The 23,154-nt window shown below is 36.4% G+C and overlaps 3 protein-coding genes across 3 annotated transcripts; 1 reads left to right on the top strand and 2 right to left on the bottom strand.

Moving 5' to 3' along the window:
• Positions 1-1,963: 1,963 nt before the first annotated feature.
• LOC145108357 (peroxidase 9-like) lies at positions 1,964-4,020 on the top strand. Its single transcript, XM_079045379.1, has 4 exons — positions 1,964-2,639; positions 2,774-2,965; positions 3,051-3,216; positions 3,416-4,020. The coding sequence occupies exons 1-4, from the start codon at positions 2,307-2,309 to the stop codon at positions 3,826-3,828; spliced, it is 1,104 nt and encodes a 367-aa protein (XP_078901505.1). The 5' UTR covers positions 1,964-2,306; the 3' UTR covers positions 3,829-4,020.
• A 252-nt stretch (positions 4,021-4,272) lies between these two features.
• LOC145108358 (TRAM, LAG1 and CLN8 (TLC) lipid-sensing domain containing protein) lies at positions 4,273-5,676 on the bottom strand. The gene is made up of 5 exons (XM_079045380.1): positions 5,322-5,676; positions 5,089-5,229; positions 4,873-4,992; positions 4,598-4,693; positions 4,273-4,487 (listed from the first exon to the last, which is right to left on the bottom strand). Exons 1-5 carry the CDS (start codon positions 5,541-5,543, stop codon positions 4,377-4,379), a joined length of 690 nt encoding a protein of 229 aa, XP_078901506.1. The 5' UTR covers positions 5,544-5,676; the 3' UTR covers positions 4,273-4,376.
• A 3,317-nt stretch (positions 5,677-8,993) lies between these two features.
• LOC145105948 (uncharacterized) lies at positions 8,994-11,428 on the bottom strand. The gene is made up of 7 exons (XM_079043005.1): positions 11,039-11,428; positions 10,672-10,957; positions 10,363-10,572; positions 10,130-10,269; positions 9,656-10,048; positions 9,500-9,590; positions 8,994-9,319 (listed from the first exon to the last, which is right to left on the bottom strand). The coding sequence occupies exons 1-7, from the start codon at positions 11,426-11,428 to the stop codon at positions 8,994-8,996; spliced, it is 1,836 nt and encodes a 611-aa protein (XP_078899131.1).
• Between the last annotated feature and the right edge of the window lie 11,726 nt (positions 11,429-23,154).

A 23,154-nucleotide genomic window follows, 5' to 3' on the forward strand; every position in this document is an offset into this window, starting at 1 on the left:
TATGTTGGCTAAACACTTAAAATTTAGTTGCAATATTGCTTAAGATATTTCAATGCTTTTTACTACGTACCATGTAAAAGAAAACAAGAAACACAGTGCTTGCGTAAGTTACGTCCATACATTGAGCTATCTATATACGGTGGTCAACCTCTTTTATTTTACACTCTTTTAACTAATTATAATTTGCGAAAATGACTCTAAAGGTCAGAGGCAGACGCAGAAATACATAGTATGTATTGGCGAAGTTGAAATAGGTGTTGCTGGTACAAAAAATAGATATAAAAGTCGAAAAATAGAAATTTTTTCCATTGCGGACAGAAAAAATAGGTGTTGTTGGTGCCACATCGGGACATCTACTAAAACCGCCCCTGCCGAAGGTAAATATCTATTTGTTTCGTTAATATTTTGACAATTTATTTTATATATAAAATTGACTAAGAAACTTGTTAAAAGTATTCAAATTTTATCATTGTGACCGGTTATCTAAGGTTGCAATTGACTTGGCGTATAAGTGACATCCACGTGTCAATTTAAAATAAAACTATTTTACGAAGGTAACTATCTATCTGTTTTGTTCACATTTAGTTGACTTTTTTTTATATACATGATCGACCATCAAATTTGTTAGAAGTTTTCAAATGTTATTATTTGTAACTAATAATCAATTTTAATGAATAAGTAACTTTGTAATATATCTTTAAAATTTGATTTTACTTTTAAAATTATTTTTATTGCATTTTATATATTATGACGAATAAATTCGATTTTGTTGAATTTTCCTATAGCTACAAAATTTGTTACGGAAAAATAGTTATGAGATTTGCTACGAAATAAAGCTATGAAATCTACGATGGAAAAATGGCTACAAAAGTATGGTTATGAAATTTGATACGAAAAATGGCTACGAAAATATGATCAAGATATAACATTTAAGCATCTATTTAAAGATTACAAATATTTTAATTAGAAGTGGAAGTTTGACTCCCTACTTATCTCAAAATTGTGATGAGATTATTGATGAATAAAGACAAGATGATCATGATTTAAATAACATTGTATGTTTTCAAATTGTTTTTATCTCAAAATTGTTATACTTGTAAAATACACAAATACTTCATATTGTGATAAATAATAGATGATATATCGCCACAAGACACATTCTGGTTATTGAATTTATTCATCGCCATAAACGTATGAAATAAAAGAAAAATAAGTATCAAAATAAGCAAATGGATAAACAATTTTTTTTCTCTATTATTAAGATAATTCATAATTGATAATAATTGGTTTATCAAAAAAAAAATATTTGATCATCATAAATGACATTGCACATTCCTAACTAGGTTGATGCTCAATCACTCAATTGTATACAAAAAAAAAATAGTTGTCTAAATATGAACAAAACAAATAGATAATTACTCTCCTAAAATAATTTTTTCCTTTTTAGTGTGCCACAAAAAAATCATGCATAAACAAAGTAAGTTATAATCTAAGATAGCCAAACACAACTGTAATATGTGAACATTTTAAAAAATTCGTTTGTATAGAAGAAAACGAAGTTGCCAAAATAAGAACAAAACGAATAGATAACCACCATTCTAAGTTATTTTCTGGTTTAGTTTACATATTTTTTTAGTTCTACTTATTTTAATTCATTATGCAAATGTACATAGTCGACTTTTAACCATTACTTTTCCACAACAATCATATGCAAATTTGAGTAATTCAAACCAAAAGATATACGATGTAAGGCAAAAAAGCTTGAGGTGCATGATGCATTAAGCCAAAGTTTAATACTCAATTCCAACAAGTTATGTCAAATTTGATCAATTCTAATGCAAAAGATGACATATTAGAATCCGTATTTTGATTTTGGAGCAGGTAAAACTGAAATCACAACCACTATGTAAAAACCACATCACAAAATCTTGTTCCCATTATCCCAGATATTCTGCAAAAACCATAACATTTTCTTTTCGTCCTATGTCAATCTTGACGAATCTCCATATTTTCTTCTCTTGGTATTACGTATCACGTTCCAACCGATTCGTTCAACCATTTTCTTCTGAACATGTGACATCAAACCTAACGCGTCCTGTAGAACTTATCTTTAAACTTCAATATGATCTTCTATACCCACTGCAAATTTCTGAAAGGATATATCATGCAAGTATGTATTTTGAAATGGTCATAGCAACCTATTAGTGGCAAATACCTAGCTAATCCTGGAGGGTTTGGTAAGAGTGGTGGTTGGTTAATCATTCTTGAGATCTCTCTTTATAAGAACACTGATTTCAGTTTCCAACATGCAATCATTTCTCAAAGAAAACCCTTTTAGTTCATTCATGGCTTCTCTTCTCTACACTACCTTTACTGTATTAATGGCTATCCTCTCATCCTCGATTGTATGCTTCGCTTTTCCAGGGTTCAGCTTTGGATGGGGTGGTGGAGCTGGTGGGGACGGTGATGGGTCTTTTGGCAATGGCCAAGGGTATCCTGGTCTTTTCCCCGAATTCTACAGTTTCTCATGTCCTCAAGCTAATGACATTGTCATGTCCGTTCTTGAGAGGGTCATTGCAAAAGAGCCAAGAATGGCTGCTTCTTTACTAAGACTTCACTTCCATGACTGCTTTGTTCAGGTAATCCACTAATTATGTAACCTTTTTCTTGATGCTTCATGATACATTAGCGTAAATTGAATTTTAAACTCAAATGTTGCAAGTCCTTTGTGTTTTATAATTGAAATTGATTTGCTATACCTGTCTTTTAACAGGGATGTGATGCGTCTGTCTTGTTGGATGATAATGTAATGTTTGCAAGCGAAAAAAACTCTGGGCCTAATAGCAATTCAATTAGAGGATTCGAAGTGATCGATGAGATCAAGTCTAAACTGGAAGAAGCATGTCCTCAGACAGTTTCTTGTGCTGACATTCTTGCCCTTGCTGCTCGAGGTTCCACTGTTTTAGTAAGCATTCAAATCTTCATATAGTTCTTGTTGTTTTGAATTATTCCCCATTCACTAACCAAGATTTTCTTATAAAACAATGCAGAGTGGTGGACCTAACTGGGAACTCCCGTTAGGAAGGAGGGATGCAACACAAGCAAGTCTCAGTGCCTCAAACAAGAACCTTCCTCCACCAAACTCCACCATTCAAAACCTTATAAAACTTTTCCGGCGACAAGGGCTTAATGAAGTTGACCTGGTCTCGCTTTCTGGTTAGTAAAAAAACGGAAATAGTTATTGATCGAAACATTTCTTTAGTTTCTTGTTGGTTGTTATATGCTTAAATCAAGACTTATCTTTCAATATATTCTCGAACTTGTTTGATTTGGTGGGGGAAGAAATGATTTCTGGATTGTGTATTTGAGTTGTTTTCTTCGTTTGGTTTTTTGATTTTGATTCTATTTCTTGAAGGAGCCCATACCATAGGAATGGCTAGATGCAGTGCATTTAAGCAAAGGCTATACAATCAAGATGGAAACGATCAACCAGATTCAACCCTAGAGATAACCTACTCCAATGGTTTGAAAACAGTTTGCCCAAAAACTGGCGGTGATAACAACATTTCTCCTCTAGATTTTGCATCTCCTTCAACATTTGATAATACATATTTTAAGCTCATTATGTTTGGAAAAGGACTTCTAACTTCCGATCAAGTGCTTCTGGCTGGAAATGTTGAAGAAACTATGCTTCTGGTGAAGGCATATGCGGAGGATTATGCTCTCTTCTTTGACCAGTTTGCTAGATCTATGGTTAAAATGGGAAACATTAATCCACTCACTGGTTATCAGGGCGAAGTGAGGAAGAACTGCCGAATGCCCAACTAATTATATGATTTATATCTATATAACTATTCGTAGTATGAATTCATGAGCTGTATGATATGGGTTTATGTAAGTTGCTTATTTTCTTGTAATGCTTGAAGCCCTAGATTCTAATGAACTGATATATGGCTTCTTGTAAGTTGTTAGAATCATATCTATTTAGTGGTCCCAATGCAATGAACTTATTAGAGTTTACTTAATTGACACATCATCATTCTACTCTCCATACAACTTTGCAAAAAAAAAATCATACAAACTCTCCACAAGGTTTAATAGAACATATTTTTAATGATTAAAATGTTTCATTTTCGAATTGAAGAGTTCAATGGCTATCGAACTATATGTCTATTATATTGAATGCCAACATTGGATACCACAATGGTAAAGTTTAATTCATTGAAAGTCCTTTAGGCATGCCACCTCGTTGATCTAAGTCAATTACGGGTATCCAGCGGAAATTAAATAATTATATTTGAAATTTGATATTTATGATATATATTCAAGAAAAGTAAAGATCTTGAATGAATTGTTATACATAAATGGGGATAGAGCTAACTGCTTTTGGTTTTGGATGCGGATCTCTTGATGAATTTATATTTCACCATCCTTGCAATCTTGAAGAACCAGAAAGCACTTACTAACTGAAGTCCCAAGGCCATTGCCTACAGGTATTTGACATTAGCATCATTCACTTTAAGGTTTTTAAGGACACAAGTCAATAATGCGTACGTAAGATCATAAAAGTCTTTCAAAATGTGTAATGAGATTATACCTTGATGAGAATAGGATTATCGGCAGATAGTGTAACATAGCATAGATATGGTCCAACACACATCCTTGCAATTGAGAAAATCACTGCGAATGAAACCTGTAAATTCAACAAAGATATGGAATTAACGGCTATTATTGGAACACGTCAGCAAATTTAGAATATTTCAAGATTCCTTGAAAACTTTAATAAAAAGGAAATACTTTGATTTTTATAATACGAATATAGTACTATTTTTCAAAAAAATTCGTTGACTTGAGGAAAGGCAAGGAACTAACATCAGCTGCTAAATTGATATCGGTATCCTTATAACCAAGCTCTTTGAGAATCTCTCTTAAATGGAGAAATGGACTCGAGATTTCAGTGATCCACATTGTAACCATCATTTCTGAACCACACTGCAGATAATTTATGAAAACTTTCTAAAATATCAAAACCCCGATTCAATTCAAGAAAAAATAAACATAACAAGTTAAACAAAAGCAAAAGGGTACCTTCTCATAAGCAAGGCCTGCTACAACTCCAACAATGCTAACTAGATGATGAACAGAATTATCTATTTTTATATTCTTATCAAACAAACAACATACTAAATCATAGATTAAATAAGCAAGACTGACTGATAGAGCTCTCATCTGCACATAATATTCAAGAAAACACATTACTATATGTTAAAGATTTTTAACATAGATAGCGAAATTGCAACAAATTAAATAGTTTTCAAAACCTGAACAGGGGATGAGTTTGAGGCCAAGGGACAAACTGGGCATCTCCAGTCTTGAACAGACATAGAAGACAAGACAACCGCAAACAAAGCATGAATCGTCGAAACTATACGGTTACAGAAATCAAAAGACCTTTTCGGGAAAATCTTTCTTATTAACAAGAATGCACTTGTCCATGAGATGACTCCAGACACAACCAAATAAATCTTGTCATAGTGTTCCATGGCTTATCCAACCTGCTCCTTACTTCAAGTATCTAAAGCGAACACCATAAGATAGGTGAAGAGTTGATCAATCAAACACACATTTGATTGCACTAAGAAGAAGATGAAAAAACAAGAGACGCAATAAATTGGAAGGTTTTGGTTGACATAATTAGGTGGCGGTTGGCGTATATTAATTGGTGGGCATAGTGTGTTGTGGTAGGTTTGCTGTATTTACTTTCTATTTGTATATAATAGGGACATTTTACCAGCATAAGATATAATAAATCATGAATTCAACATCATCGATTAAAGTTCGCTTGCATGCAAAATTTGTTGTAAGGTGCGCTTCTTCTTAGTTATTAATTTGCTCAGTAATATATAAGCGTTTTGTTTGTATTCATTTTGTAGAAATTCTTGAGAAACCACATCCATCATGTTAATTTGCACAGACAATGCCTCCAAGGGTGATCTGACGGAAGTTTTAAATATGGACAATCAAACTGAACTGATGTGTGCATCTATTAGTTAATGTAGATCATTATTGAGGTAATTTCGTTTAGTACATTTTATGGGTAATATATATATATATATATATATATATATATATATATATATATATATATATATATATATATATATATATATATATTATCGACTTTACAAGTTTTAATGCTCTAAATCTAACGACATATGCACATATTTGACTTGATTTCTAGGTATTCTTTTAACGACAATGATTTAATTGGAAGTAGGAAGATCATAGTGGGGACATACAAGTTACAAATTACAACTTACAAATTACTAATTACATGCCAGTATGGGATCACAAATCCACATGTACCGTGTTAGGAATAAGATCCAATAAACACACACAATAAAGATGCAGATAAAAAATAAGAACACAAGTATTAACTTGGTTCACAAGATAAGAGTAATCATGTTAATCCACATGCAAACTAGAGAGAGACTATACTTGTAGAAATTACAACCTTCACATATACACTTTCTGCATAGGGTTATAAATGTATATGTGTTGGTTATTTTCATAACCAAAACATAAATTACGGAAGTTTAAACTTTAGATCTTTATTCTCGAATCTACTAAAAGAAAACTGAAACATTAAAGAAGGATTATATACCTTGTTCCATTGAGATCTTCGGATCTGAAGACTGGGATAAGTTTTCCAGTTGATCTCAAGAACTCTTTCTAAATCCTTCAGCATACCCATCAACGAACTAGTGTGTATTGCGTGTATCTTTTCATCTGCTCCGCATCACATGTTATGCGGTGGAGATCGAAGACACAGATACACAGATACAAACATACATCTTGTCATTGTTAAAGGTCATTGGAAATGCAATAAACATGATATTGGGTTATCAAAGTGTATGCACCTCAAGAGGAGAGTAACATATCAGAACTTTGGAATTTCTTCTCAGATCTGATTTCAAGGGAACCACAATGTATGTGGGTGGTATGTGGTGATTTCAACGAGGTTTGATCCACCGAAGAGCGAAGTGGGCCAGTTTTCTCCGCCTCGGGTGCTCATAATTTTAATAATTTTATCGATGAGCTAGGCGTTGTCAATGTTAATCTCGACAATAGAAGTTTCACGTGGATGAACCCTGATGGTGCTAAATTCAGCCAGCTACACCGATTTCTCCTTTCAGCCAATTGTCTTGATATATGGACTAATGCCTCCATGATAGCCCATCCTAAATTACACTCCAATCGCTGCCCCTCCTCTTTGACCCCTTACCTAGTTTGGTCCAAGACTAAGGCCCAAACTCACAATCCAAAAGGCCTAAATCCTAATTAGCCACCCAAGGCCCAATTCATGGCCCAATTTTCCAGCCCAAAACCTGATGGCCCAAAACAACTAAGCCCAAAACATGGCCCAAACCGAAGCCCAAACACTGAAGTCCAATCCTGCTGAGTACATGGGGCGTACTCAGCTGTACGCTAAGCTTACACACAAGCTTGTACGCCCCATGGACTTCAGTACATGGGGCGTACTGAAGTCCAATCTTGCAAGTATTTTGAGGTATCAAGTTCATACGCAGCGCATACAAGCTTGTATGTCCAACATACTCACCCATTCAGCCAAATCTCATTTTTACTCCTTAACTCGTTAAGACATTGTTCCAAAACGTGGATCTGACTTCCTTGAGCTGGATAATCACGTAAAGTTGCTAACTTTACGTTCATGCATGGCTAAATGAAGCTCTTAAAGCTCAAAAGGACTTATTAGGTGACTTAATGCATGCATGTGACCATAGACCTCATAAAGCTAGCACCTTTATGATTAAGAACCTTATAACAAGCTCATATCTAAAAGAATAAGCCCTTCAACGTCTTAACTCATCAACCAACCCAAAAAGGGACCCCAAAAGCATGAAAATCAATACATAAAGAGATCTAAGCATTCAAAAGACAAGGTATGAACTTGATACCTCAAAATACTTGCAAGATGAGTGATGATTCCGGATCTCTAAGTTTCCCACCAAGCTATGAACCTTCCACCTTCTTCAATCTCTTCAAAATGAGCAAAATGAGCACCAACTTCTTCTCAAGAGTTCAAAAACACAACAATGGAGACTAAAAGGTCGGTTTTAGGGTTTAGGAGGCATGAAGGCTGGTAAAGAGGCCAACCCTAGATATTTATGGTCTTTATATAGGGTGCAACACACTTAAATTAGGGTTTCTAAAACTCCTCGTACGCCGAGCGTAACCCTCGTACGCCCAACGTACGAGGCCTAGCATCTGCGGCCAAGTCTACTTAGTACGCTCATCGTACACCAGTATACGCCCCGCGTACTTGACCTCGCACTAGTATGCCCTGCGTACTCCCTATGTACGCCCTGTGTACTAGGGTTTTCCTTAAACCCTAAATTCATCTGAAGGCCATAACTTCTTCATAATAAACCCGATTTCGACAATCCTTATATCCATGAAAAGGTAACGAGAAGCTCTACGCTTATATTAACTCATAGTTGCCTTAACATTTTCCGAACAAAAATCCAATTTCCATAAAAGCCCGAGCTGACACTTTACCAAAATACCCCTTGACTCCAAAACACAACCGAACACTCGGATCATCTAAATTACGCCACCCACATCCAAATGGGTCCATATCTCATTTCCTCAGAGATCCTAAGCCTGATAATACCTGATCTCTGGTCACCACCCCGAAATAGGAAACGATTCGGGACAGGGCGTTACATATTTTCTAGTCTCAGATGGCATTAACAATAGCTTCTTGTGGTTTAAAGTTAGATTCAAATACGGTAGAAACCTGCCTATAGAAAAATTGATGTAATTTTCTCTCTCGTTGTTTGTATGCTCTAGACTCTTGTTAGAGTTGGCGCTTTTTTCTACTGATATTTTCTAAGCTATTAAAAAAAATGTATATATAGATGGAGATATACCCTAAAGTGAGAGATGGAAGGGATATAGAGGATTTTGAGTCAAACCGGGAACTCAACCCACAAAATGTAAGTGAATATCTTATAAATCGGTCCATCAATTAAATCCTTCAAAATTTTAAAAGGAAAAACATCCTCGTAGAACATTACATCCCTGGAAAAGAAAACAGAAGAATTATCAAGACTATACAAGTTATATCCTTTCTTTTCATTAGAATAACCAATAAGAACACATTTTTCAGACCTTTCAACAAACTTATCTGACAAATTTTGCTTAACAAAAAAACATAAGCATCCAAACACTCTTAAATTTTCAAATTTCGCCAAACATTTGTAAATTATTTCAGAAGGGCACTTCCCTTTCAAAACTGCATTAGGAAGTCTATTTATTAAAAAAAGCAACAGTTAAAATAGATTCACCCCAGAAATTAAGAGGTAAACTAGATGAAACAAAAGATATCTAGCTACATTCAAAAGATGTCTATGTTTTCTCTCCACAACATCATTTTGTTGTGGAGTATAAGTACAAGTATTTTGATGAGAGATACCATTTTTATCAAAAAAATCTTTAAATTGAGAATTAACAAACTCAATACCATTATATGATCTAACAATCTTATTACTTGAATTAAAATGATTCTTCAAGAAATTATAAAACACAGAAAACAATAAAAAACTTCAGTTTTGGACTTTAAAAAATAAACCCATACACCTCTGGTGAAATCAACCACAATAATTAAGAAACATTTGAAACCATCAGCAGCAGCAACCCTATAAGGACCCCAAACATCCATATGTACTAAACCACCTAAAGAAACACTCTTATGTTCACTTAAATGGAAAGAGTTCCTAGACTGCTTAGCTTTGTGACAAACAACACAAGGAGGAAGAGACTCAGACCCAAAGGAGAGAACATCCATAAGAGAATTTAAAGACTGGATAGCAGGATGACCCAATCTATTATGGCAAGTAATTTTTGAAACATAACCATTAACCTTACTTAAAGAGGTCATATTACCTGAAGAATAAGAGTCTTCAAGATCATACAACCCTCCTGATTCACTACCAGTCCCCACAATCACCTTGGACTGTGAATCCTAAACAACACATTTAAATTCATCAAAAACAAGTTGACATTTATTATCCTTACAAAGTTTATGAACAGAAAGCAAGTTAACATTGAACTCAGGAACAACAAAAACATCAGATAAAACAAATGACTCAGACAATCTGATATTGCCAATTTTGTTGATCCTACCAGAAGATCCATTAGGGTGATCTACTCTAAGATCAAGTTTAGAAACATCAACTATGTTATCTAACTTAAAATCATTTTTGGTCATATGATGATTAGCACTAGAATCAACAGTCCACTTCCTATTAATAGACACAGAAGAGTTACAACAAATACCTGCGATATTTGCATATACTTCACTTGTTGAAGGTTTCTCATTAATGAGACTAAGAAACTTGGTATATTGCTCACTTGTGAGAAAAAAAATTTCAGAAGAATTGTTAGTTTTAACATCAGAATCAGAAGAACCACTAACATCAGAAGAGATAGAATTATTAGAAGGAAATGTCTTATTAATATTCTGAGACTCATTTTTAAATTTAAAATCTTTTGGAAAACCAATGAGTTTTTAACATATTTCAATAGTATATCCCTTAAAACCATAGTTTTTGCACAGATGATTAGAATTTCCATGAAACTTATTACGTTTCTGATCATTGAATTTACCAACAAAAGCAGTAGCTTGAGACTTAGTGGAGGACTGAGAAATGGAACCTCCTTTTTGATGTGATTCCTCATGAGATACAATTGAAAAAGCAGTTTTTACATTAGGGAGAGGTTCCATTAACAAGATGTGACTTTTAACCTGACTGAATGTATCATCTAAACCAGATAAAAACTGCATCAACTTCATTAATTTTGAGTGATTAACAAAATCAGCTGAGGCTTCAGATGTACATTCTTTCAAATTAACTAACCCATCAAACTCTTTCTACAAAGCATCAAGCTTACTGTAATACTCAGAGACTAATAAACCACTTTGAGTAATTATTTTTTGATGTATACTAAAGACAACAGAACCATCAGCCTTATAATATGTTTCACTTAGTTCAGACCAAATATAAGAAGCAATATCATTACAATCATGATTAGCATATAAAGACTCAGAAATTGAACCAAGAATCGAAGAACAAACCACAACATTAACACATTCCCATTTACGAATCTTAGTTTCATCCTGACTAGGTTTAAGAAAAGTTTTATCACCAAAACCTAACTTATTCTTACCTTTCAAAGCTCTAGTCATGGATATCTTCCAAATCCTAAACTTCTCAGTACCAATCAATTTAAAATTAATAATTGACACTACACCATTATCAGAAGGATGTAAGAACAATGGATCATCAAAATCATAATGATGTGGACTCTTAGAGCCAGATACAGAAGGTGTTTCCCCAACCATGACTGTTACAACTTATATAATAACAAAACTGTGTTCTCTTAAAAAAAACAGTGATTATACTAAACCAGATTATGACCACCTTTCTTGGGGTACACAAGCTAATATAACCACAAGACCACAATCTCGTTATCAAAAAATTGTAAGAGTCACAATCAACACAAAAAATCAACAACAAGAATACAGAAACACCCAAGAAATGAACCTGAACAAACAAGGAAAGAAAAAGTGTGTCAGGAAACTGCTAAACTACTCAGATTACACCATTTGCGATGTCAACATTGACCGTCGCTTAACGTTGGCCGTTAGAAGAACAAAATAGTTAGATCTAACGTTTATAACCAAGCGATCGTTTACTATTAAGAGCGATGATGTCTGAGATAGTTTAAACAACCCAACACGAGTAAACAGATTAACAGATGATCAGAACAAAAACAAAAAACTCCCAAGGAAGCTTAAAGAAAGCTTCAATAATCAAAAAACAGATCGAGAAACCCTAACTCGAAAAACAAATCGAGAAACCCTAACTAAAAAAAAAATCGAGATAAAAAACAAACACGACACATGAGTAAACCCGCTTTGATACCATGTCAAAAATGTAAACAACACATCTAATCACAACATCAATAGATCTTTTATTGACTGAAAATAAGATCTAGTTGGTTTTCAAGAACTTACAACTGAAACCTCACTACACAAATACTCACACTCAAACGTATATAAGAAGAAATTAACAAATTTAAGACTTTACAAAACAAATCAACAAGAACAGAGCAAACCCTAAACTGACCAAAACCCTAATATGAAGAAGAAGACGAGAGAACCAGGAAGACTCAAGCGTATGTGTGTGATAAAATAGATCTGAATCACTCCAAAACAGCTGGAACAACAAATATATACTTCGGGTAATATCCATGGATCAAAACTGGATTTTAACCGACCCAAACCCATCCTTGAAGACCCAGTTGTTCTCTAAGTTAGCAAAAAGTGAGTCGTAGTCCCTGCAATAAATAAAATAATACACAATACACCCAAAACCACAAAACCTTACACCATTCTCACAATTAACCTTCTCCAAATTTACAGTTTTAACCCAGACTCAGGAAATATTATCAATGTTAATCTTGCTATAAATAAACATACTTTTAACACGTCTCTTTGGGTTAACTTGTTAATAACATGTAACCTAAAAAATGTTGAATGTTTATTATTATATATGCTTTTATCCGGCCAAATATCAACCTAACTTTGGGTTGATTAATATCCGCAATAATGAACACCAAAAACATAGAGCATTTAAGTTCTTTGTAAATTAATTTTCACAAAAGAGTTCATTTTGGTCATATATTGTGTAAGTTAATTTACTCTAAAAATAAATAAACAAGTCATAAATATAGTTTATTGTCAACATGAAATATTTGTAAAACCGTGTCTACCTTAGGTTGAACATATAGTTCACACAAACAATGACATATAAAACTTAATGTATTTACAACCAAATATGATTAAAATAATAAAGGTCACCTGGAGAACAATATTATATTATTCACTAACCAAAACATGATATGTATAAACTAATCCCTAACTAAACAATAGCAAGATTGCAAAAATCAACATTATCAAAATATGAAGATTTGTTGTAACTAATATAATGGCGAAATTTTTGACATCTCAAAAGTACTGTAAAATGCTTGAATTTAAATGAAATGTAATACATTGATAATATAATATAAGATACGAAACAAGTATCTGTCGCAACTGGCATTTTGCGTTAGGAAATTCTGTTCAGATGTGATCAACTCTTGATGTATCTTGTAACTCCAAGTTTAATGTTATACATGTTACTCATTCAAAAACTATTATTCGCAATCAAAACTCACATGTGAAACCCTAAACCTAAATCAATGCACTATATTCACTCAACATTGGGTTGTTACCCTAATTTTCCCAGTTCGAACTTTTATTGGATCAGGATCCTCTTATTGGGCCTAATGGACCAATAAACCCTCATCTTGATTCATTTGGGTTAAGAACCACATTTGGGCCTTAGTTGGGCTGAAAGTCATTAAAAATTTATGATTGGGCCACAAAACTCTTCATGGGCCTTATTGAGCCAAAAACCATTCAACTCATCTCTAGGGGCCGAGAACTAGTATGTGGGCCCAATGGGCCGAATATTTCTTATTGGGCTATACATTTTAGGTTGCTATACTATTCAAGCCCAACACTTATTCTTTTCTTTCCTTCTCTCTCATCCTCGATTTTTGATAAAAATAATAATAATAATAATAATAAGAATGAGATAACAACTTGACACATCACTATTACTTACTGGAAATCCATGCCATTTGCATCACATATTTCCAAGTTAAGTCTCCTAATCCTCCATGTAATACCCAAAACTAATCTATCTCTTTCGTTTTTAAAAGTCTCGGCCGAAACCCTTCTCCCTCACCCATATTTCATCTCAAATTCAAACTCCCATTTCTCTCTAAAGCTACAAAGAACTCATTCATTCTTCCTCTTCAAAATTCGTGTGTGCTTGTGTGTGTGTTCAAGGATACTTCCTCAAAGTTCATTCATTCTTGGTAAGCTACTTCTATTCAAGAAGTTTAACTTCATTTTTATGTTGAACTTATCACTCATAAACACTCCATTTCGTTCTTCTTGCTTCTTAGAACTTCCTAAGTCCGAAAATCTCATCAAAGGAGCAAGCTAGACTAAAAACACCTCCATTCCTTTTCATTTCCTCATAAAAACCGAATCCATCACCCAAGGTGAGTTCGTACCCCCTTGTTTTAGGTTTTAATATGTTTTAGGAGGAGAATACAAGTTGCTTTTGTTTTAGATCTAAGTATTTATGCATGTATGTGTGTGTTTTCATGTTATATGCTGTGATTATGCTTTGAAAACATGTTAAACCTTCACCAAACTCGAAATATCTACTAAAACTTGGTGATGTTTGGAAACTAAATCACTTTATGAAACTTACTATGAAGTTGAAAGGATTAAACATGTTAAGGAATACTAGGAAACTAAATAAAACCGTAAAAGGGGCCAAATTTGACAAATAAACAACAAGTGAAGTCTTTATGTTAACTCACGATTTTGAGAGGACCAAAAGAGTCATTTTTAAATAAAAATTGATCGTTATGATTTTCATGGTTTTAAAGGGGCCAAAAGTGTTAATTTTCACAAAATGGGCTTCTATTTGGGCCTTCATGGTTTTAATGGGCTAAAATGGTCAATTTTCATAAAAATGGGCCTTAATTAGAAAATCATGATTTTCATGGGCCTAAAACGTAAATTTTGGCCTTTATGGACTTAAAATATAATTTCCATTAAATTTGGGCTGAAAATGTTATTTCCAATATATTTGGGCCAAAATTATCATTTCCATTAAAATTGGGTCGAAAATGTTATTTCTAACAAAAGTGGGCGAAAAATGTCATTTTATTCAAAATGGGCCCTTAAATGTAAACTTTCGATCTTAATGGGCCTAAAGTGTCATTTTATTCAAAAATGGACTAATAATGTAATTCTCGGCTTAATGGGCCAATAATGACATTTTTACTAAAAATGGGTCCTTTAATGCCATTTGGTAAATAATGGAACCAAAATAAGCATTTCAATAACAAACAGGTTAATTACGTCATTTTCATTTTAATTGGGCCTTATATACTTATTACATGTTTATTGGGCCTTATTAACCCATTTACACGTTTGATGGGCCTCATATATTCATTTCATGTTTATTGGGCCCTGTGTTCTCATTACATGTTATTTGGGCCTTATAGGCCCATTGGTTTTCTTATTGGGCCCCACGACACATTTTATGTTAATTTGGGCCAATAATAAACAATACTCGACACTTTGATAAAAACAAATGGTATTTCCATCACCAATGTTTTCTAATCAAATGCACACTCGAAACATTATTTTAAAACGGTAAACAATGTGATACACTGTTCGCGTAAATTCTGTTAAGGTTCTTGTGAGACGTGTTTTCATCCGTACCTACCTAGTGTACAACCTTAAGCCCTGTAGTTAGAACCAGAGTCTCCTGGAGGGGGAGCGAGAGTTTATGAATAAATCTATACGGGGTTGACAGCCCCGCACCTGAGCTGTTCAATACAGCTAGACTAGGCCAGTCTAGGGTGACAAATGTCTTACCTTAAACAAGCCGATGCCTGAAAACATCATGACAGGCAGATCAGTCATAACAAGCATGGTTATAACGACTCACATAGAGTTTAACAACACGATAAATTTACAGAATACATATACTATACTTTTGATACACGTACGAGCTATTCATTCTATAACATTCGAGTCTTATGGTTTAAAGACTACATCTCTTTTACAGACAGAAAATATCGTATTTTCTAGGAAACAAACACGATACCTTACATTTTACTTACAACAGAAAATATAGTAATTTTGGGAACTCTTTCTTTATACATTTCCAAAATATGAACACTCATGTTATAATACAAGATTTGAAACAAAAACGCTCAAATAAATTTTGCAGAAAATGTCAGATTTTCTGGAGTTTACCAATTATACCAAACTTTTCTTATAAACATGCTTATAAACTCACCAACATTATATATGTTGACCGTTTTCAAAATAACTTATATTCTCAGGGAATCGTTAAGCAGGTTGGACATCAAGAACACGTGAATTTTTGTGTATTTTGTATCATCATGCATTGACATTTGGAATGTAAACCAACACACTGATGTAAACTATGATGGTTGTTATATTTTATGTGTGATGATGATGTTGCCTTGGATTCAATTATATACACTGTGATGATATTACAAGATGAAGTCACCCAACCCCCGGACGTTTCCGCCGTCTGGTTCGAGGGTGTGACAGATTGGTATCAGAGCAATGTTTATAGTGAACTGGCATATCTAATCATACAAGATATGCAACTATAAATACATTGGGACTAAAATACTCTGAACAAAATAAAATACATACCTATGTGTGCATTATTACAATAAGAAGAACTAAACGTCTTTGGAGGAATTGGACATCGCGGTTAAACCTGGGCAGTTATGTAGTCATATTCGGGGTAAATATAGCCTGATCAGTTATATTTATTCAAAATACGACCAACATGTGCCTGGGAGTGATCGTGATGGGCAATGAATCTAGAAACTTACCAACCCTAAATCCAACAACAACAAAAAAAAGTTTTAGGGAACTCAAACATAAACAAATTAAAATACTATAGGAGCATTTGGGATATCATATAACCGTCACACTTACACTTTCTACACACTTATCACGCCTCCATGTTCGTACAGGCACCATTGCTGAAATTCCCCAAGGCGACGTCTACTACCAGGCCTTGGTGGCCAATGGATGGATTGAAGGAGGACCAGAAATGGTTCAAGAAGAAAATCCAGAAGCGAGACCCAAAGAGTATATGGAACTGGACTATGAGGATAGCGAATATGACGAGGAGTCAGATAAAGGAGAAGACATTAGGGAAACCCCTAGTGAACCCCACCTTTTGGAGACCCTACCAGACCAGCACACGGTGCAGGAGAGCACTACGGACCGTATACGCTCTCTAGAGGAAGAAGTAGCCAACCTAAAGCAACACCTCTTTGCGGCCGAAGCTAGGGCAGTGCGAGCGGAGCAAAAGGAGGATGAGATCACTCGTGAGATGAGTGAATTGGCCGAGCTTCTGGTGCGTCACTTCGGCATCTGAGTATCACCACCCCTATCGATAGCACACCCCTCTATTATCATGTACTATTGTATATAGGATCGACTCTATGATTAAGCGACTACACTACTCATAGAGTCGTTATGCTGACTGATTTTATTTTCCCTATGTACTGTACGTCTTCCAAGGTGAATTTTCACGCATTGTTCTACAAAGTTTATCATCAATAAAATAGTTCTATGTTTTATTTGTGATGTTGTTATCTGTTATGTGTTCTATTTTCTTGATATTTGTATGAATTCACTCATATGCACAACCGCACCACCGAAACCGCTATATGCCAAAGGAACTCGAAACCACTAACCACTATGTACTCACCATCTTTCTGTTCCATGACAGAAGATGCCTCGAAGATACATTCGTAGAAACAACAACACGCAACCGCCACCACCGCCTCTGCCGGAGGTAAACTCTTCTGCATTCCAGGCACAGTATTGGCTGCGGTCACCGCAGCATTGGCACATATTCATAATGGAAACAACGGTGGCGGTAATGGTCAAGGAACTGGAAGCTCAAACCAAGGAATGAACCAAGGGCCTACAAAAGTCTGCACCTACAAAGATTTCTCAAATGCAAAACCTTAAACGTTCAATAGAACTGGTGGTGTGATAGCCTTGAAGCCCTGGATTGAAAAGACCGAGTTTGTCTTTGAAATCTGCGAATGTCCGAAAGAAAGCAGGGTGAAGTTCACAGCTTGCACATTTGTTGACCAAGCCCGATCCTGGTGGAATGGTCATGTGAAGGCCATGAGTTTGCCGGTTGCAAACGCTATGCCTTGGGGATAATTTAAGGAGATGTTAATGGCATAATACTCTCCCCGTGGGGAAGTGCATAAACTAGAACAAGGGTTATGGAACCTCACCGTGCAAAACTCAGACATCGAGGCGTACATCTCAAGATTTAGTGAACTAGCCCTTCTGTGCCCGGGTATGATCACTTCGGAGGGAAAGAAGATTGAGTGGTTCATTTGGGGATTAACTTCCCCAATCCAAGGAAACGTGAGTGCAGCAAACCCTAAGACTTTTGATAGTGCAAAGCGGCTAGCTCAGAAGCTTTATGATCACGGCAACAAGAAAGGTGCCAAGACTGCTGAGACGGAGGCCAAGAAGGAAGGGAATAACAAGAAAAATGGGGACAATAAATGAAAGGGACGACAGAACCATGGATCCTTTAAAAAGCAGCAAACCATAGCAGTCCACGCTGCTACCGCTCAAGTTGCAGTTGCCCCAGCTACATCTTCGAAAACTACTACCAGACCATACTCAGGAACGTTATCAAAATGTAACAAATGCAACTACCACCACAATGGCGAGTGCAGAGAAATGCAGTGTACCAACTGCAACCGCAAGGGGCACACCGCCTAGTACTGCAGATCTCAACCCCAACAGAACCAACAGCCAAACAACAACAGCAACAACAACAACAAGAACAACAACAACAACAACAACAACAACAATAATGACGGGGCCAGTTATACTTGTTATGGATGTGGAGGAACTGGCCATTTTAGGCGAAATTGTCCCAAAGCCAACAACCAAGAAGCAGGAGGATCAGGCAGGGTCCTGACATTGGGTCAAGGAGAGGCAGTTCAAGACCCGACAGTTGTTACTGGTACGTTTCCCCTCAACAACACATACGCATGCATCCTATTTGATAGTGGGGCTGAGCGGAGTTTCGTGAGTAATAAATTCAAACACTTACTAAACCAACAACCCCAAAAGCTAAGCGAAGCCCTCACGGTGGAGACGGCTAATGGGAAAACTGAAACAACCAAAGATATATTCATAGGGTGCACTCTAACGCTAAATAATCACTCGTTTCAAATAAACTTGATGCCGGTGGATATTAGGAGTTTTGATGTGATTATAGGCATGGATTGGTTAAGCCCCCATCATGCCGACATTATGTGTCACAAGAAGTTCGTTCGCCTTCACCTCCCCGACCACGAAACCCTAATAATCTACGGTGATATTCTGGCGGCAATCTTCGTCTTATCTCGTGCATCAAGGCACAAAAATGCCTGCACAAGAAAAATTACGCCTTCCTCGCCCATGTTCTAGATAAAACAAAAGGGGAAAGAAACATTAAAGATATCCCGGTGGCATGCGACTTTCCGGACGTACTTCCCGAAGACCTTCCGGGAATACCCCCAGAAAGACAGGTCGAATTTCGAATTGACCTAATACCAAGAGCCACATCAATTGCCAAATTAACCTACAGATAGCTCCCGACGAAATGCAAGAGTTATCAAGTCAATTAAGAGAACTCTTAGATAAAGGATTCATCAGGCCGAGCTTCTCACCCTGGGGAGCCCCGGTTTTGTTTGTCAAGAAGGACGGATCCTTCAGAATGTGGATCGACTACCGAGAGTTGAACAAACTCACCATCAAAAATCGATATCCACTTCCTCGGATAGATGATCTATTCGACCAGCTTCAAGGAGCCAGTTATTTTTCTAAAATAGATCTAAGGTCCGGTTATCATCAGCTACGAGTCCGGGAAGAAGATGATGGGTTTTGAGCATTCTAACACTTCCTAAGTGTACATGCAACCCTAATAACCTTGGATCTATGTTTGTCTAATAATCATGTAAAGTTGAATTCCAAGGTTATATTCCTATCTAGCATACATGGGGAACATTTTTAACTTGAATGAAAGATAGAATAACTTACCTTGTTGTTGATTATGATCCTTGAAACCTTGTGAGCCTAGCACCCCAAGTGTGATGCCTCAAATGCTTCACACAACACCAAATGCAATTGGAATGACTTTAGAGAGAATACACACTTCTAAAATCGGCCTAGCCCTCTTGTTTCTTATTGTCCCGATTTTGGTGGAGAACATGTTGCTTATATAGTGTGTCACATCTAGGGTTACACCATGTAAACCCTAATGTGGCATGACTCTTCATTTCCATGACCCATGGGTTTGTAACTCCCATGGAGCCTCCATGGAGCATTCAATGGGTTTAACCCAACTTGATTATCCATGGAGCCTTTTAGCCCACTATACAAGTTATGGATGATTTACATGATCAACCCATATATTTAATTAGTCATCTTTTGATCACTTAATTAATCCTAGATTAATTCTTGATCAATACTAATTAAATAATACTATTAATATATTAGAACTTATAATATATTAATAAACCACAAGTGTCATTTCTCTCATTTAGTCTATCCAAATGCATGATGCCATGCAACCCAAATGGACCATGCCGGGTCGGGTCAAGTAGATACCAGAAATAGTTATGGACTTAGACACCTTATCCAACAGTCTCCCACTTGGATAAGTCTAATAACTATAACTGCAAGTATGACTTCAGGAACCGATCAGCAATCGTAGCTCTTTTCAAGGTTTCTCGGAACTGAGAAGATGATGATACGCCATTTCAGATAAGTGATCATATAATCCTCTGTTCTAGATATCAGCCGGACAAATACATGGAACAATGTCTTACTTATTGTCCAGCAGTTTGTTTCCCGATTTCCGATTTGTTTGACAAAGAACTTAATTGAACACATCAACTTAGTTCTGACCGGGGCCGGTACATAGGTCAAAACAAAATCATCGAGGGGCCCATATATCAGCTTCTAATCCAAGAAGGAACAGATAAACTTCGACTCATATGTTTGTTCTACCACTCATTGAATTATACACAAAAGCACGTTTTATAACATCGAGTTACCAATGCGTTAACGTACAATCAATGCATAACCAACTCATAAGTAACAAATCATATCTCTAGGTTTGAAGACTTATATGATATTACCGTCTCACGATCACTCGAGATAAATTCCATGAAGTGATTCCAGTGAGCATGGGTTGAGTCCAAGGCTCAGAACTTATGAGCACTCATGAGTGTTGTAGCCATATCCAACAACTTAGACCTCTGCAACCAATCATGACAGTCTTGATTCATACCTACTTCCGACATATGACCGACTGTGGAAGTTCGAATAATATGATATACCAAACATAATTATTCTGGAAGTCAAAACATGCAAAAGAAATATAGTAAACGATCGACAAGAGATAGCAACACTTTACTCATAAATAAAACACCTTTTATTCATCATCTAATGTCAATTACACTTTCCAAATTTCAAGGTTATCTAACTACTAAATCTAATATCATCCTTCAGCCCTATGCTCCGAGCATGCTGGAGATGCTTAACCCGAGTCAGTCCCTTCGTGAGGGGATCTGCTGGATTCTCATCCGATGATACCCTCTTTTCCACGAGGAGTCCTTCTTCTATTCGATGTCTGATGAAATGGTATTTTCTGTCGATGTGTCTGGATCTCCCGTGATCCCTTGGTTCCTTGGCTAAGGCAACTGCACTTTCACTATCACAGAAAATTTCCATTGGCTCTTTAATAGCTGGTACAACTCCAAGGTCTGCAATGAAGTTCTTCAGCCATATCGCCTCCTTTGCTGCCTCGCTAGCTGCTATATACTCTGATTCGCAAGTTGAATCAGCCACTGTCTCTTGCTTGGAACTCTTCCAAGAAATTGCTCCTCCATTTAAGGTAAAGACCCAGCCTGACTGAGAGCGGAAATTATCCCTATCAGTCTGAAAGCTAGCATCACTATACCCTACAACTCTCAAGTCTTCACTCCCACCGAGGGTAAGGACCCAGTCCTTAGTCCTCCGTAGGTACTTGAGGATATTCTTTACCGCAGTCCAGTGTGCCTTGCCAGGGTTCCCCTGATACCTGCTAACCATGCTCAAAGCAAAGGCTACATCAGGTCGAGTACACGTCATAGCATACATGATCGATCCTACAGCCGAAGCATAAGGTATTCGACTCATTTCTGCTATCTCAGCCTCAGTACTAGGGCTTTGTGTTTTACTCAATCTGGCATTACTCTGGATGGGTAACTCTCCTTTCTTGGAGTCCTGCATGCCGAATCTCTTCAACACCTTATCCAAGTAAGTACTCTGACTAAGTCCAATTAGTCTTTTACTCCGGTCTCTCAAGATCCTTATCCCTAGAATATAGGCAGCTTCTCCTAGGTCCTTCATAGAGAAACACTTCCCAAGCCAGGACTTAACTTCGTGCAGAGTTGGGATGTCATTTCCTATGAGTAGTATGTCATCCACATACAATACCAAAAAGCTAACTATACTCCCACTAGCCTTGACATATACACAAGATTCATCTTCACTCCTAGAAAAGCCAAATTCCTTGACTTTCTCATCAAAGCAAAGATTCCATCTGCGAGGTGCTTGCTTTAACCCATAAATGGATTTCTCAAGCTTACACACTCTATTAGGGTACTCTGTGTTAACAAAACCCTCTGGCTGACTCATGTAAACATCCTCAGCCAACTTTCCACTAAGGAAAGCGGTTTTGACATCCATTTGCCATATTTCATAGTCATGAAATGCGGCTATGGCTAACAGAACCCTAATAGACTTAATCTTGGCCACTGGAGAAAAGGTCTCATCATAATCAACTCCCGGAGTTTGTGAGAAACCCTTTGCAACCAGTCGTGCCTTATAAGTGTGTACATTACCATCCATGTCGGTCTTCTTCTTGAAGATCCATTTGCACCCTACAGTCTTACGACCTGGTACATTCTCAACCAAGTTCCAAACTTGATTGTCATACATGGACTGTATCTCGCTGTCCATTGCCTCTTTCCACTTGGCTGACTCAGGGCCTGCCATGGCTTCCGCGTAACTGTTAGGTTCATCCAGACCTATCAGTGTCTCATCACTGATAAGTGTATCACCTTCTGCAGTAATATGGAATCCATAGTAATGCTCAAGTGCATTCCTAACCCTTGTGGAACGCCTCAGAGGTACAGACTTGTCAATTGGCTCAACAGAAGTTTCCTCTTCAAGTTGAGTGCTAGGGTTTGAAGTTCCTTCACCACTTGACTCTTGAATTTCTTCAAGGTCAACTTGCCTCCCACTGTCTCCTTGGCTTATGAACTCTCTCTCTCGAAAGAAAGCCCTCCTAGCTACAAAGA

This window comes from Lactuca virosa, chromosome 4 (genome assembly GCF_052849685.1).
Source record: "Lactuca virosa cultivar CGN04683 chromosome 4, Lactuca_virosa_CGN04683_v6, whole genome shotgun sequence".
In the NCBI taxonomy this organism is placed as follows: Eukaryota; Viridiplantae; Streptophyta; class Magnoliopsida; order Asterales; family Asteraceae; genus Lactuca; species Lactuca virosa.

What these genes read in the sequence shown, in the direction of transcription:
- LOC145105948 (XM_079043005.1), bottom strand. Translation starts at nt 11,428, where the DNA reads ATGGTTGGGGAAACACCTTCTGTATCTGGCTCTAAGAGTCCACATCAT. An exon ending in TTGTTGTTCCTGAGTTCAAT is followed by an intron (nt 10,049 to 10,129) that starts GTTAACTTGCTT and finishes TGTGTTGTTTAG; the next exon opens with GATTCACAGTCCAAGGTGAT. An exon ending in ATTTCACCAGAGGTGTATGG is followed by an intron (nt 9,591 to 9,655) that starts GTTTATTTTTTA and finishes AATTTCTTGAAG; the next exon opens with AATCATTTTAATTCAAGTAA.
- LOC145108357 (XM_079045379.1), top strand. Translation starts at nt 2,307, where the DNA reads ATGCAATCATTTCTCAAAGAAAACCCTTTTAGTTCATTCATGGCTTCT. An exon ending in TCCATGACTGCTTTGTTCAG is followed by an intron (nt 2,640 to 2,773) that starts GTAATCCACTAA and finishes GTCTTTTAACAG; the next exon opens with GGATGTGATGCGTCTGTCTT. An exon ending in TGACCTGGTCTCGCTTTCTG is followed by an intron (nt 3,217 to 3,415) that starts GTTAGTAAAAAA and finishes TATTTCTTGAAG; the next exon opens with GAGCCCATACCATAGGAATG.
- LOC145108358 (XM_079045380.1), bottom strand. Translation starts at nt 5,543, where the DNA reads ATGGAACACTATGACAAGATTTATTTGGTTGTGTCTGGAGTCATCTCA. An exon ending in ATATCAATTTAGCAGCTGAT is followed by an intron (nt 4,694 to 4,872) that starts GTTAGTTCCTTG and finishes TTGAATTTACAG; the next exon opens with GTTTCATTCGCAGTGATTTT. An exon ending in ATAATCCTATTCTCATCAAG is followed by an intron (nt 4,488 to 4,597) that starts GTATAATCTCAT and finishes AAATACCTGTAG; the next exon opens with GCAATGGCCTTGGGACTTCA.